We start from the raw sequence: 13,451 nt of genomic DNA on the forward strand, positions 1-13,451 counted from the left end.
GAGCACAAACGAGCGACGAGGAAAGGCGATGTCAACAGTCACATTGCTGAACAACACCGACTTACGAACCACACTATTAACTGGGACTCTGCGCAATGCCTAACCTACAACACCAACTACTTTCAACGACTGACTCTGGAAAGCTGGTTTACTAACTTGGAACTGACTCCCCTTAACAGGTGTCAACCACTACCGGCACCATACAAACATGACACTAACATTACAAACGAACCAAACAGAACGACCTAACTTTACTAACGGATCAAGACTGACTAATCACGACCGACCTACGCCACTTGAGTCTTACAGCCAATAACATCGCGGAAAAACCGACCAATCAGTTTATACACACCGGACTAAGAACATTCGACAGACAACAACTATTCACTTGACTCTGAAGATGACTTCTGCTCGGGTTGTCGAAACGTCAGTCACCACTACCGACAACAGTCCTTCTCAGGACTACTCACCCAGACGATCAAACTACACTATTACGAGAAATTCTCTCTTGGTCACTTATGGGAGTTAAAGGGTTAAGATCAATATCCATATTCTCTAGACTCTTCACGATAAATTTCCATTGGTGCTGATGAGAAGAATTCATATTGTAATCAGAGTGTCTTGAGTTGGCAATCTTTTTGTTATTCTTATGTTCTCGATGAATGATTCAGCAATATTACTGGAGGGAGAACTTACATGCTGACTACCCTTGGGGCTGATAGGGTTAATTAAGCAGAGAGAACCAAATTAGTCTATTGTTTCACATGTAAGCCACGCTGTGTTCCCTATTTACCAGGACATGTGTACAAAACATGGTCCAAAATTAACACAAATATCACTTATTTCAAAGCAAATAATAGTACTTCACATCAGAGTAATATTTGAAGTAAGTATTGGCAACTGTAGAGTTCTGAGAACTGTATTTGATAATTAAAAAACAAACTCACCGTCTGATTAAATTGGTATTCGTAAACAAAGTAATAGCTAGCTCACCTGATTGTAACATAAAGAAAACCCATTAAGGACCCAACCAGTCTGTTGTCAGTTGTCAGACAGGCAAAAAATGGGTAGAACAGGATCCTGTACACAAGAACAGCGACAATATTCTGAAAAACTAATTAAAACAGAGGAATTAATTTTTTTTTTCTGCTAGCTCATGTTGAGTGTTGGACTGCTGTGCAGGTAAAGGGGGTAACTTTGTATAGAAACTGTGGTGCTGTGTCAGTGGGAGAGTATAACAGGGTAATTTAGTATTATTGACTGAGTTGATAATGGAAATTGGCCACTTTATAGAGTTTAAAAGCTGACATTTCGTGCGCAATAGCCCTTCATCAGAGCAGTTGGAGGAACTGTGGGTTGTGTGTGTATTTATAGGCAGAAAATGGAGCTATGCTATTGGTGGGAATATGGTGATGAGAAAACAAGAATAAATTAGTTGTTGATACCGTGGGGTTTAAGAGTGACTATTTGAGAGAAGTTTTTTGCGACCCTTCAAACTACCTAGATGTAGGGAAAGGCCACAAAGTGCCATATGCCGCCCAGAATGATTAGGGAGATTAAAGTATCTAGCTATCAGTTTGGATGTGTCCTTGTCATTTCTTTTTATATAGTGAAGGTGTTAAGGCTGTGTTGGTAGTTGAGGGTTCAAGCCCCAGACCACAACAACACTCAGGGTCTTAAAATAACTGAGGGGAATGTGCTGCATTTGATACAACATCTACAAATGGTTAGACATTCTAGTCCTTTTGGCTAAGAATGATAAACCACAGGCCCCATACTCTCCTACATCTTCTCTGTACTGGTTATAAGCAGGGGACATTAACCCTTTAACTCCCAGAAATGATTAACAGGTAACTTCTCCCTATAATATCCTTACATTATCCTGCAAACAGGTGATGAGAATACCCAAACTTCTCAGGTAGAAGACGTTTTCTTGATCTAACAGAAAAGTTCTCATAACTAATGAATATGCAATTGTGCAGCAGCTAGAGGGGAGAATTAATTAATAATCAGATCTTGAGAGTTAAAGAGTAAAACAACTTACAGACTTCAACAAAGAGTAACGAATGTGGCTTCCAGTGTGGTCATCTGGCCTTGTTATCATTTATAGAGGCCCACATTTACACCTGCTTTTAAAAGCCAAACTGAGCCAGCCTGTCTAAATATTCCAGATAAACAACTTAATATCAAGTTCACACCCTCATCACAATTGGAGGCTAGGTGCCCAAGGGGCCCAAGAGCTGCAACTACAGTCACACCCCAAGGTGCTAGAACACCAACTGGCCTATCCATTGCTAAACTGGCAGCTTGCTGAAATAGACCCCGCAAAAGAAACCCTGCAATTAGGGTTGAGGAGGGGAAACCCCAAGAACCACTATCCTCAAGGACAAGAATCCCACATTATAGAACAGCAAACACAATACGGGCACATGGTGAACCAACGCATACACTGATAAGGTATACCGCTGGATGAGGTCGGCCCCAAGGCCTTCACATCCAAAGGAGTACGGCTGCAAACTCTGGAGAATGCAACAAATACAGCACGGATGCTAACAGCTGGCTAAGACACAAACCAAATGCCTGAAAACCCTGACAATGCATGTATTTCCTCTTGGTCATTTAAACTGTATGTTAAATTCTATATAACTATATTAAAATTTGTTCATAAACTAATACTGGCCCATGGCAACTGAGTTAAACTAGAGCTACTATAGTCTTTAAAATGATTTTAACAGTGAGAGAAAAAAAAAAGTAAAACAAACAAACACTCAATTTGTTCAAAGTCAGGTTGCCATGGTATGACCACTTACCCTGCACCCATCCAGCTGGGTCAGGCATTTGAAAAATTCCATTTTTTGGTTGTAAAAACACCTTCAGGCATGTGCTGGAAGTGGCTCCAAATATAACAGCAAAGGTGAATCTGTTGCCAAAATCACTTAAAAAATCAAATGGTCTGAAAGGAAACCACACAAACATTGGTAAAACAGTGGCACCCAAATAGCTCACTTAAAAATACACTCCCATTAAACCCATTCAATAAGGGAATGCCTCATATTATTGCACTATGTTTATATTCTGACTGAAATGGCACAATTTCCTGATAGATCAGGGGTGGCAGAGTTTTTGGGTCAATTTTTGCTGTGTATGTACCGCTGGCCTCTCAGAAAACCTGTCCCATTATAGTCTACCCTGTGGCCAATTATACACCTCATTTGCTAAGTGAGTCACTTTACGGGAAGTGTTATTTTTGTGATCCCATCTACCCATGTGCTGCTGGCCTCTTGGAATACCTGCCCTATTATAGTCTATTCTGTGGCCAACAATACACCCCATCTGCTAAGTTAGTCACTTTACCAGAAATGTAATACTTGTGATCTCAACTTAGTCAATTTCTGTTTATAGATGCATCTATCTAGCTATACTACAAAGTCTTTTAAGTAGGTCATGATCCTAAAATGAAGCAACACATTTGTTTACATGAATTTAGAACACTTTACTTTTCATCTTCAGTGCATTAATATTCTGGTACATTTCAATCTAATATGAACCTTCCTATTTGTAAATCCTTACTTTGATGTAGGAAAATTTTCCAAATCATGAAAATGTATTGGTCCCCAATCTAGTAACTCTATTGAAAATGTAACCCCATTGTAGCTAAGTGAGTCATGAAAATGCCACCCAAACCAACAGCACATCCCCTTGCTTAGAATTACAAGTAGCAACTTTTTCAAAAAAAAAGTACATGTAGCTTGCTTAATTGGTGTCACTTAGACTTAGTACAACTACTTAAAAGTACACAATGATTAGACTATATGTTGCTGACCTTCAATATAAGCCTTGACCTTTTTGCTCTATTAATCAATTCTGTACTCACATCAGCAAACCAGGATATCCATTGCAGTTTTGAAGTCCAGATTTGACCCTTTGCTTGACAAAGGCCAGTATAAAAATTATGACAAACTTAAAAATAATAATAATACATGTAATAATAATGATCAATTGTGCAAGCATGAAATTACAAGTGAAGTTTTAGCAAAACATCATCCCCTTTCTAACTTTCTGATATAAAACAGGGGGGACGGGGGCACTTATTCCAGAGGGGTTGCTTTTTGGAAGAAGGGTGCTAAATCAAATTATTATGATATGTAAACAATTTTGTCATCATTTTCTGATGAAGGTTACTTCAGTATTTCATTTACAGAAAGAAGAAGACAGCCAAGATCAAACAGACTCTCTTTGATAATTGTGAGGCACCTAAATTGATAATTTTGAGAATGAAAATCTGTATAAAAAGATCCACATACAATTTCAGAGGAAATAACTACACGAGGCTTACTGTAATTTAAGACACGGAACAGAACGAAAATGAAGATCTGTTATTTTAGAAAGAGAGATTTTCAATTTGCAAAACAAGAACCCGTGTGGAACTCCACTGTACGGAAGGATGAGAGGGTCTATTAGGAACCTCTAAGCCGTCGAAAAAATTATCCACAACCGCAAAACCGCAAAAAAAATTCGATCAAAATCGAAAACCTCATGCAAAACCGTCAAAATCTATAGGTGTTCACATCCCAGTCCTCAAAACCCTGATCGATCCGATACAGTGTTGACAAAAGGAACATACAGAGGTTTCGCGGCTATTCGAGATCAGTGGCCGCTTGGATCGAAGAGAAACCGGAATCCAAATGGGAAAATCCGAAAACCACTTTGGAAACCAAATCCGAAACCCATAAGACAAGTATTTATGACGAAACCGAAAAACATATGCTAAAGAACGGAAAATCCGCAAGCCGTAATGAACACACAATCTGAAAAACCAAAATTCCATGGCACAAAAACCGATCCTAAAAAATTATCGAAAATCCCAATGCCCCCCTTATGGATGAACCGGTCAGTTCAGTCCAGAACTCATACAAATGATAACACAACAACCATTATTATTACTGAAACCTCAACGAAAACTCTTTTTATCGTTATTATTTTCCAATCAGAAACATGCTGCAAAACAACTCTAGTCACGCGATATTTTTCAGGGAAGGTGTCATATCACGCAATCGAATCATTCGTCGACTACGAACATCGATGCTGCAGCTTCACGGATTTTTTTTTTTTTTTGTAATTATAGATCTACATTTTATGGCTAAATGGCGCAGTCCTTCCTTTAAATACAAAAGAGGATTTGATCAGCTAAGAACACCACGGAGATGTTCATATTTTCAGTTTGTTTCGTTTCGTTTCGTTTATCAAATCACAGTAAGCCCTTAAAATTCTGGAGATATGGTCGATTCTAGTTTTACAATAGAGACTAAATACATTTTATGAAATCAGATATTTGAAAGACAGACGCAAAGAAGAGTGTTACAAACGTTAACTCTTTGACTCAGTTGTATCCAATTCTGCGCATAAACTCCATCATCTGCTACCACTCAAGCAAACACAATTTAGAAACCAGTGTAATTTTAAGTTTGGGAAAACGTGCACGACCTCACTTATTCCATTCAAGTCCAATCTGTAGAACTTTTATGCGCAGTTTTTTTTTCTATAGGGTCATTGTATATTACATGAAACTGTTCTTGAATATCAGCGTATAAAACTTCAAATAACGTTTTGCAAATTTCACGCTGCGAATTTGAATATTTTTCAATAAACAAACGATATACCTCGAAGAGACGACAGCGCAACGAAAGAACCAAATCGCAGAACGAGCCGGCGCGAATCTGGGGCGCAGTCATTCATGGAAATATCGACATCCACAACAGAGTACGTACCCCTGAGAAGTGTTCTCCGCGGATCTATTTGCCATTTTCAAAGCAATCTATTAGGGCAACTGCACGTGGTTCAACCTCTCTCGTCTGACAGCTCCTTTCATTTGCTTCCGTGAATTTGAATTAGATAATGGTTATCTTATGACCTATTGTTTTTTTCGGAAAATTAGCGGAAGAGAAATAGCAGGAGTCTGGAAACTAGCTAAGTTGATGACCGCTGACTGAAGTACAGGAGATTATCAAAGATGGCGCGAAATGTCGGAGAGTGATGTGAACACATCACTATACTAAAATGGTTTGTCAGTCGTTTTAGTTCTCAGCGGCAGAATTTCGCTAAAATTGGTATGTATTGCCATACATGGTAAAATTTCCTCTGTCATGAATCTTTTATTTGGCACATGGTAGGTAATTTTACAACATGTTTTAACCAAGAGTTTCATTCCACTACATAATATCCAACCTAAGGTATCTTTCTGGGCTGGAACGTGAAAAATGGTGTGATACTGTGTGTTAACTAACTTTGTAAGTGTAATTTTTAATACCCTGAGTATGTCAGGGTAGCTGAGTGAGGCTGATAAGTTACAATGTTTGCCTTTGTTTTTTATCTTTAACAAGGTCATAACACGAAGCAATTTTGTCTTCATTCTTTAACTCCCAAGATCTGTTTTCTAATTCTCCCCACTTGTTTCTAGAAGTTTCCTTGTACATTTGTTATAAGAATTTGTTTTTAGATCAAGATAACAACTTTTTTCATTACCCTTTTGTTGGATATTGTAGAGATATTTTAGGGAGAAGTTACATGTTAATTACATCTGGGAGTTTAAGGGTTGAACAGTGTGATGTGATACACTGCTACCTAAATTTCACTCAACGTTGAAATATCCAGGACTTAAGCATTCCTTAAAAATTTTTTCAAACTGCAGTTTACTAATTCTGCAGAGCAGTTGCAGTATGCAATTCTAATGCCTATTTCAAATTTTGACAAGTACTAGGTAATCTTTCATTTACTCAGACTGAAGGGAAAATGAAATTGTTGATTAACTTGAAAGGTGATTGATAAAGAAACATTGAGACTTCACCTTACTCAGACTATTTTCTCCACAAGCCTGGTGTAACCAACGTGCCAACAATAAATTTTAGATAAGTTTAATTTCCTGATGACTGAACTGAACTCTTCTATTTACATGCCATTGCCAGTGGTTTCTACGTAAAGTATTACGAACATAATACATCAAGAACAGACTGAATAATTATGAGGTGGGAAATAACACAGGAAATACAAGTAACATGAAATAATTATGTATAACATAAGCAATACCAACAATTTAGGAAACATTTGTCACTTGATAAAAGAGCAATTTACTTGACAATTTGGGAATATGGCTGGTGTAACAATGTACTTGCAATTGCCTTTTAACTCAAGCTCGCACCTTTTTTATTTGCATGATCTGTGCAAAAGTCAAACTTGTGGACTGGGGCTAGGAGGGGGATTGGTTTCTACACCTGGTGTCTTCTCTCAATTTTCTGTGTTGGAAGAAAATGTCTTCAGTTGTAAGAAAGTTGTGCTCCAAGGAACAACACCCCCCTTCATCTTATCCAGTTGTTATTGTTACACATGTAGGTCAAAAGAAGCAAATTTATCTCATGTTGTGTGAATAAAAATATGTAATTGTTTATTTGCTGGGCAGAGTTTATCAAGAAGTGAAGATGATGACATTGCCTGAAAACAAAAACCAAAACAAAATCAGAAGAGGAAGAAGAAAGGAGAAAACATTGTTGACTCAGGTAATGTTTTAGGATGAACACAAACAGTTTCAAAAGGAACAGATGTTGAGACTCTACACAGACTGTTATACCTCTGTATTAGTATTAATCGTGTTTTGTGCTGTACAGTGTCCTTGTCAATTCCAGATGCAATTTGCATTATAATAATTACAAAAACATGATATAAAAAGATTCACATAATTATCCATACAACATCACAATGATGTCCTGACCCTATTTCTAAATTAATATTACATCTATTTTAGATTCTGGTAAAGATCCTCTTCCTCCAAAAATCAGGTATGTGATTTGTTTTTCAATTTCATTCCATTTCATACAGTTGTAGTTAAACTCTTTGACCCTAATATCAGCCTTGAATCAAGAGTCAAGGATATGATCACCAACTATAGAAGCCCTTGATTATTAAACAAATTCTCCTTATCAGCTCCTTAGAAAATGCATAGAGAACAATATGGAGAATATGGATACTGATGTCAGGTTGTATTCAGTACCTGGTTCTCTTTCATGCATCTCTGTTTCAGAAAAGCCACATCAGTAAAGAAGGAGGAGAGTTCAAAAGCTAAGAAAAGTAGAAGACCAATCAGCTTGGACTCAGGTAAGGAAATTATGTCTAATTATTGGGGGTGCGTGATACTTTTTATGTGAAAGGTGATGTGGAGACTTTATCTTCACGGGAATTGTGATTTCATCTTTTTTTTACATAAATATCTTTAATTTTCATAGGATTAACAGTTTTATTAACAGGATAGAAAGAGTGAAAATATGAATTTGGTTTAATTTTTTTCTTTGGTTTTCTTTATCTTCAAAATGCGATCGTCTTAAATTTCATGTGAATGTGAAAACGTTTTGGATACTTTTCATTATAAATAAGATTGCCAAATATCTTTACGTGACTGAGTTCGACACAAGGGTGTTTTTTTAGCAGACTCTGCTTATTGATGGAGTGGGAGGGCTGGATAGGGAAATATTTAGTGTGAGGTAAGCTTGAGGTACAGCAAGGTGATGTCAGTTTTTTAACATTGTGTGACCTTTAACATTGCTTATGTATTAGCTTGCTAAAGAAGACAAAGCCATCTGCTTCATTCAGGGTTCAGCACACTTACCATTAGACCACTCTGCCTCAAATAGAATTTGAATATTATAGCACTTGAGTTACATTTTGATGTGGTTTCTACAGATGAGGAAGAAGTTGTGCCCAGCTAATTAAAAAAGCCTGCAAAACAGACAGACAATGTAGCTTCTAAAGAGGTCCAGCAAGTTAAAGAGAGGTATCTTTCATCATTCTCTTTCATTATATTTGACATTTCAGTACCAAACCATGGTGTTCATTTAGAACATAAAATATTGCTCTGGAGAAGCATCTGGCTTCTTCTTCCCTCTTATGCTAATACATTTAACCCTTTGACTGTGAAGAATTACCAGCATCTAATTTCTCTTTACAATATCCCTCCTGAATCAAACATTAATGTGCATCAATCACTTTTTGTGTTGGAAGTAAGTTATTTAGATGGTCTTCTTTCACTGGAGCTTCTTTGCGGGGAAAGATGATTTATTAAAACTTACTGTGAATTGTGTTTGCTTTTCTGATTTCTCCAAAATTTTAACTTTTGGATAGGCACATGTTACACACAGGTGTCAAGGTTAAGGGCACAAGAATAAAGGAAATGATCACCAACTAAACTCTTGTTTTGTTGTCTTCCTTGTCAGTACCCTCAGAAACACATAGAGAACAGTTTAGAGAATGTGCATACATGATATTAATGTGTTCAGGGTTGAAAATGAAAAACAAACAAACCAAAAAAACAACAGCAAAATAATAAAGACAGTGTCATCAAAGGTGAATTTAATACAATGTTGTTGTGTTACTGAAATATTTAACACATGGATTGTTATTCTTGCTTCAGTCCAGTCAAACCTAAAAAGAAAAAAGCAACTTCTGCACTTGATTTCTTTGGTTCTACTCCAGTTGAAAGGGAATCCAGGAAAACATTTGCTAATAAAAGAAAACAGGTGAATAACTAACTACACTTTTTCCACCCACAATTTTTTTTGTAAAGAAAAATTCAGGCATCCAGTGTATTTTTAACAGTATTTCATGCATCATGCATTGAATAGGGAAAACTTCAAATCTCACCATACCTTGCCTTTCTATAAAATTCATGCATCACATGTTAACTTTTGGGCGTAATCATGCATCCCTTGTAAAACCCTCTGCCAATCTGTTATAGTTATATCAGGATGGTCTACAGTGAACACATACCATGTCACAAAATCAATGGGTGCCAGTAGTGACCAATTGAGGAATAGTTCTGGCAGAAACAACACCATGGGCTGCCTTAAAGGAACAAGTCCTTTCACCTCCAAGATATTAAAATCAATTCTCTTTACTGTCTGTCACACAAGTGTCATGAAAATATCTTTGAGAATATGGTGTTCAATCAAGTGATATCCTCTTGTCTGATGATTTTCTTTCTTCTCATCACATTGCTGCTCAGTTGACTGTGAATTGGTATTATTGTGAGAAATTAGAAAATTGATCACTCTTAAGAGTGCAAATTTTAAGCTTGATCCAGAGTTTTAAGCCTACAAAATGACCATCCCTTAATTCCCTGTTGAACCATCAATAATTTTTTTTTGTTTTCATTTCCCACAGAGATCTGACCCAAAGTGAATAGAAAAGAAGAGTATAAAAATGGGAGAGAAAAAGAAGGAAGAGAAAATGGGAATGTCAACCATCACACAACAGCAACCATCAAAGAAAAGAAAGGAAGACTTCTCAGAATAGAAATCTGAGGTTAAAAAGCCTTCCCCTGAGAAGGAAAAGGTTTCTAAGCCTTTTGATTACCATACTTTATTGTTGCAAAATTAATCATTACTAATAATACTTAATTGAACCAGGTACCCTGATACTAGAATGGATTGGATCTGATATGATTGCATGTGTAAGGTATGTGTCATTAATTAAGCACTTGAATAAGTTACTTTTAGATGAAACAGTAACATTTTATGACTAAATTTGGCTTTGTTTAAGATCCAAAAGCTTACTCAAATTTGTTAACTGGTGTTACATTTTGTATAATTATGTAAACCTGTCCTACTATGACACATTACTAACAATACTTGCAACAAAACATTACTTACAATACTAACACTACTCAAAATACTGCCATTACTGTACCTAGAATTTATACAAAAACAGTAACAATAGTGACAAAACTTTAAGGTACATTCTTGGTGATTTTCACTCTGACAATCCAGGGAGATTCTGCCACTTTGTCTCCATTTTTCAAAGCAGCAGTGTCTTTTACTATCAACATTCCTATTTGGAACAACTCTTGCCTTGTGAGGACAACTCTTTGCTGTTAGAATATTTTAAATTTCAAATTTTATCCATGGACTTTTCAGTAAGTACCAAAGACAACTCCTGCTTGTAAACTGGCTGCCAAAGCTGCCACAGTTCCAGAAAATCCAGTTAGAGACTCAAAACCAAGTCCAAAGAAAACTGTTACTCTGAAAAAGGAAAAAAAGATGTTAAAGAAACTCCAACCCAAGGAACACCAGAAGGTGTCAAAATCAGAGGAAGTGGTTGAAATTCCACCCTCATTGGAAAAGAAAAAATCTGGCTACCATGGTTTTATGGCAAGAGATGGTCCTAGGACACTTGGTTCAAAGGAAATCCCTCAGGTAGGTTTCAAAGACCAAGATCTGATTGTTAATTCTCCCCTCTAGCTGCTACACATTTTTCTTTAAATTAATAATGAGAGTTTGTTGTTAGATCATTATAACAACTACATGTACCTGATAAGTTTTAGTATCCTTATTGTGTGTTTGCTGGATAATCTATGGATATTCTCAGGAGAAGTTACATGTCAGTTTCTTCTGGTAGTTAAATTATTATTATCTCTCAAAGCTCTTTATGGTTTGTTTCCATCTTTTCAAATTTTAATGAGAGATGCAAGACAAAGGAAAATGAAGATTATTAGAATTATTTATTAGGCTTATTTGGAAAATCTGCAGATACAGTTTACGTGAAAAAATTGTAAAATGCATGCTTTAACCCTTTACTTCTGAGATGTCAATAGTAATTCTCCTTACTGTCTGTCATACAAGTCTTGTAATGTTAGTTTGGAGAATTTGGTCTTGGATCAATCCCCTGCTTGATTATTTATTCTCATCACTTGTCTGCATGATATTGTATCGATATTGTAAGGAGAAGTTCTGTCTTGGTCACTCATGGGAGTTAAAGGGTTAAACAAACAAATGTATTTTATCCTTTTACTCTCAGTTGTTGTTCAAATGTTGGTCCAATGTCAGTATCTGAGAAACTGTCTACCTACCCCTCCCCTAATCCAACATTAACCCTTAATTGTAAGCAGTTGATGGTTGTTGGGTTAGGGGAGGGATGGGTGCGCAGATGGTGACATTGATCTGGAATGTTTATGGTGTATCTACAGAGTTTTTTACTATTTTGCCATTTATAACTTTTCAGTTTGGACAGTGTTAAGAGGCCTTCAAGGGAAGAATTAATTATTTGTCTGCTCATCTTGAATTATGCATGCACTTGATAATTTAAATTTTTAGGAGGCAGTAAATTGTTTGGATGGACTGACATTTGTTATTACGGGAATCTTGGAAAGTATTGAGAGAGAGGAGGCAGCAGATCTGATTCAAAGATATGGTGGAAAAGTTACCCAATCAGTCAGCAAGAAAACAAGTTATGTCATCATGGGACGGGATCCTGGGGAGAGTAAACTTTCCAAGGTACATTGTAATGCACAGCTCAAAAGAGGAAAAAAGAGAACTGTGAACATAAACATATAAGCTGTACCTTTTTCACTAAATTTTTATAACAAATCTGGGTGCAGCTTACTGTAAAAACACCTTAGAAACTTGCCACAAATTTGCATAGATTAACACAATTCATTGACAATTTGTAAGTCTGTATAGCAAACTAACAAGAACTGAAAAATTTACCATGGTAGAAATTTATCATTTTTTTTTTTGTTGTTGGCTTCTAAAAGAGTTTTTTTTTTTCCATGAGCATAAACTTGTACTGTGGAGTTCATTAAATGTTTCTTTGTTAAGAGACCTTTAACTGGTTTAAGGTCGTATTTCCCTCCTTGGGATCAATATTTGTTTCTGGGCAACCGAGCTCGATATCGATTTGTCGTACTCGATTGCCATTCCTGCTTACTTACGTAGCGAAGGGAAGGCAGCCTTTCTTGTTCGGTGAGGTCGTTCAGCGATATTCAGGCGATGAAAAAGTCGTCTGCTGACAAGTTCCGCTGACAAAACTCATTTAGTCAGTTCAGGCGGACGACCAGAGATAGGAGTCATTCCTGTATTTCACCGCTGACACTGGAATAGCTCCGGGTCTAACATTTAAAAAAAAAATTTTCAATAATTTTTTAATCATTTTTAAACAATTTTTTTTTAATTTTTAAAAATTTAAAACTAAACCGGTGAGCAACGCTGTGCGAACAGCAGTTGTCGGTAAAACTTCCTTTTTCTCTGACGCGTTTCGTCCAACTGTCGCAACTTCTTCAGGGAGTTTTACAAGTTAACACTAAACGCTTATATTTATAAGCCATTGTTAGCGGCTATTGTGAGGGCCAATGACCATATGAGCTTGGCTGGACCCACGAGTAGGAACAAGCAAAGTTGTGAAAATTTGAAAATTTCTTTTGAAAATTTTTTAGGCAAAGTGAGAAATATTTTTTAGGAGCCACGGTTTTAGCTGAAAATTTTCAAATTTGAAAAATTGAAAAGGTTTTTTACAGATGATGCCTGGAAAGCAGTTAGCAAATGAGGTTAGGATGGCTCGTGTACTTTACAGAAAATGTGGTTTATGTTCTACTCATTCTTTCTTAAATTTGAGTGGTATAAATACCTTGTCTAATA

The 13,451-nt window shown here is 36.5% G+C and overlaps 1 protein-coding gene and 1 pseudogene across 8 annotated transcripts in view; both read left to right on the forward strand.

The window, feature by feature from the left end:
• The window catches only part of LOC149051853 (uncharacterized), a 1,378-nt pseudogene extending 395 nt beyond the window's left edge, over positions 1–983 (forward strand).
• The window catches only part of LOC149051840 (replication factor C subunit 1-like), a 362,202-nt gene that overhangs the window by 199,935 nt on the left and 148,816 nt on the right, over positions 1–13,451 (forward strand). The window contains exons 1-9 of one of the 8 annotated variants that reach the window (XM_089195088.1): positions 5,977–6,107; positions 7,454–7,550; positions 7,796–7,829; positions 8,072–8,145; positions 8,728–8,818; positions 9,455–9,560; positions 10,204–10,374; positions 10,956–11,234; positions 12,132–12,311. In XM_089195088.1, coding sequence (XP_089051214.1) covers positions 11,079–11,234; positions 12,132–12,311 — 336 coding nt within the window. In that variant the 5' untranslated portion in view covers positions 5,977–6,107; positions 7,454–7,550; positions 7,796–7,829; ... (3 more) ...; positions 10,204–10,374; positions 10,956–11,078. Of the gene's footprint in view, positions 1–5,976; positions 6,167–6,214; positions 7,023–7,453; positions 7,551–7,795; positions 7,830–8,071; positions 8,146–8,727; positions 8,819–9,232; positions 9,561–10,203; positions 10,375–10,448; positions 10,498–10,955; positions 11,235–12,131; positions 12,640–13,451 lie in introns of those variants that run through there. The other 7 variants (XM_089193408.1, XM_089194388.1, XM_089194874.1 and 4 more) reach the window with 7 other exon arrangements.

Source organism: Pocillopora damicornis, chromosome 1 (assembly GCF_964200805.1).
Source record: "Pocillopora damicornis chromosome 1, jaPocDami1.2, whole genome shotgun sequence".
Classification (NCBI taxonomy): domain Eukaryota; kingdom Metazoa; phylum Cnidaria; class Anthozoa; order Scleractinia; family Pocilloporidae; genus Pocillopora; species Pocillopora damicornis.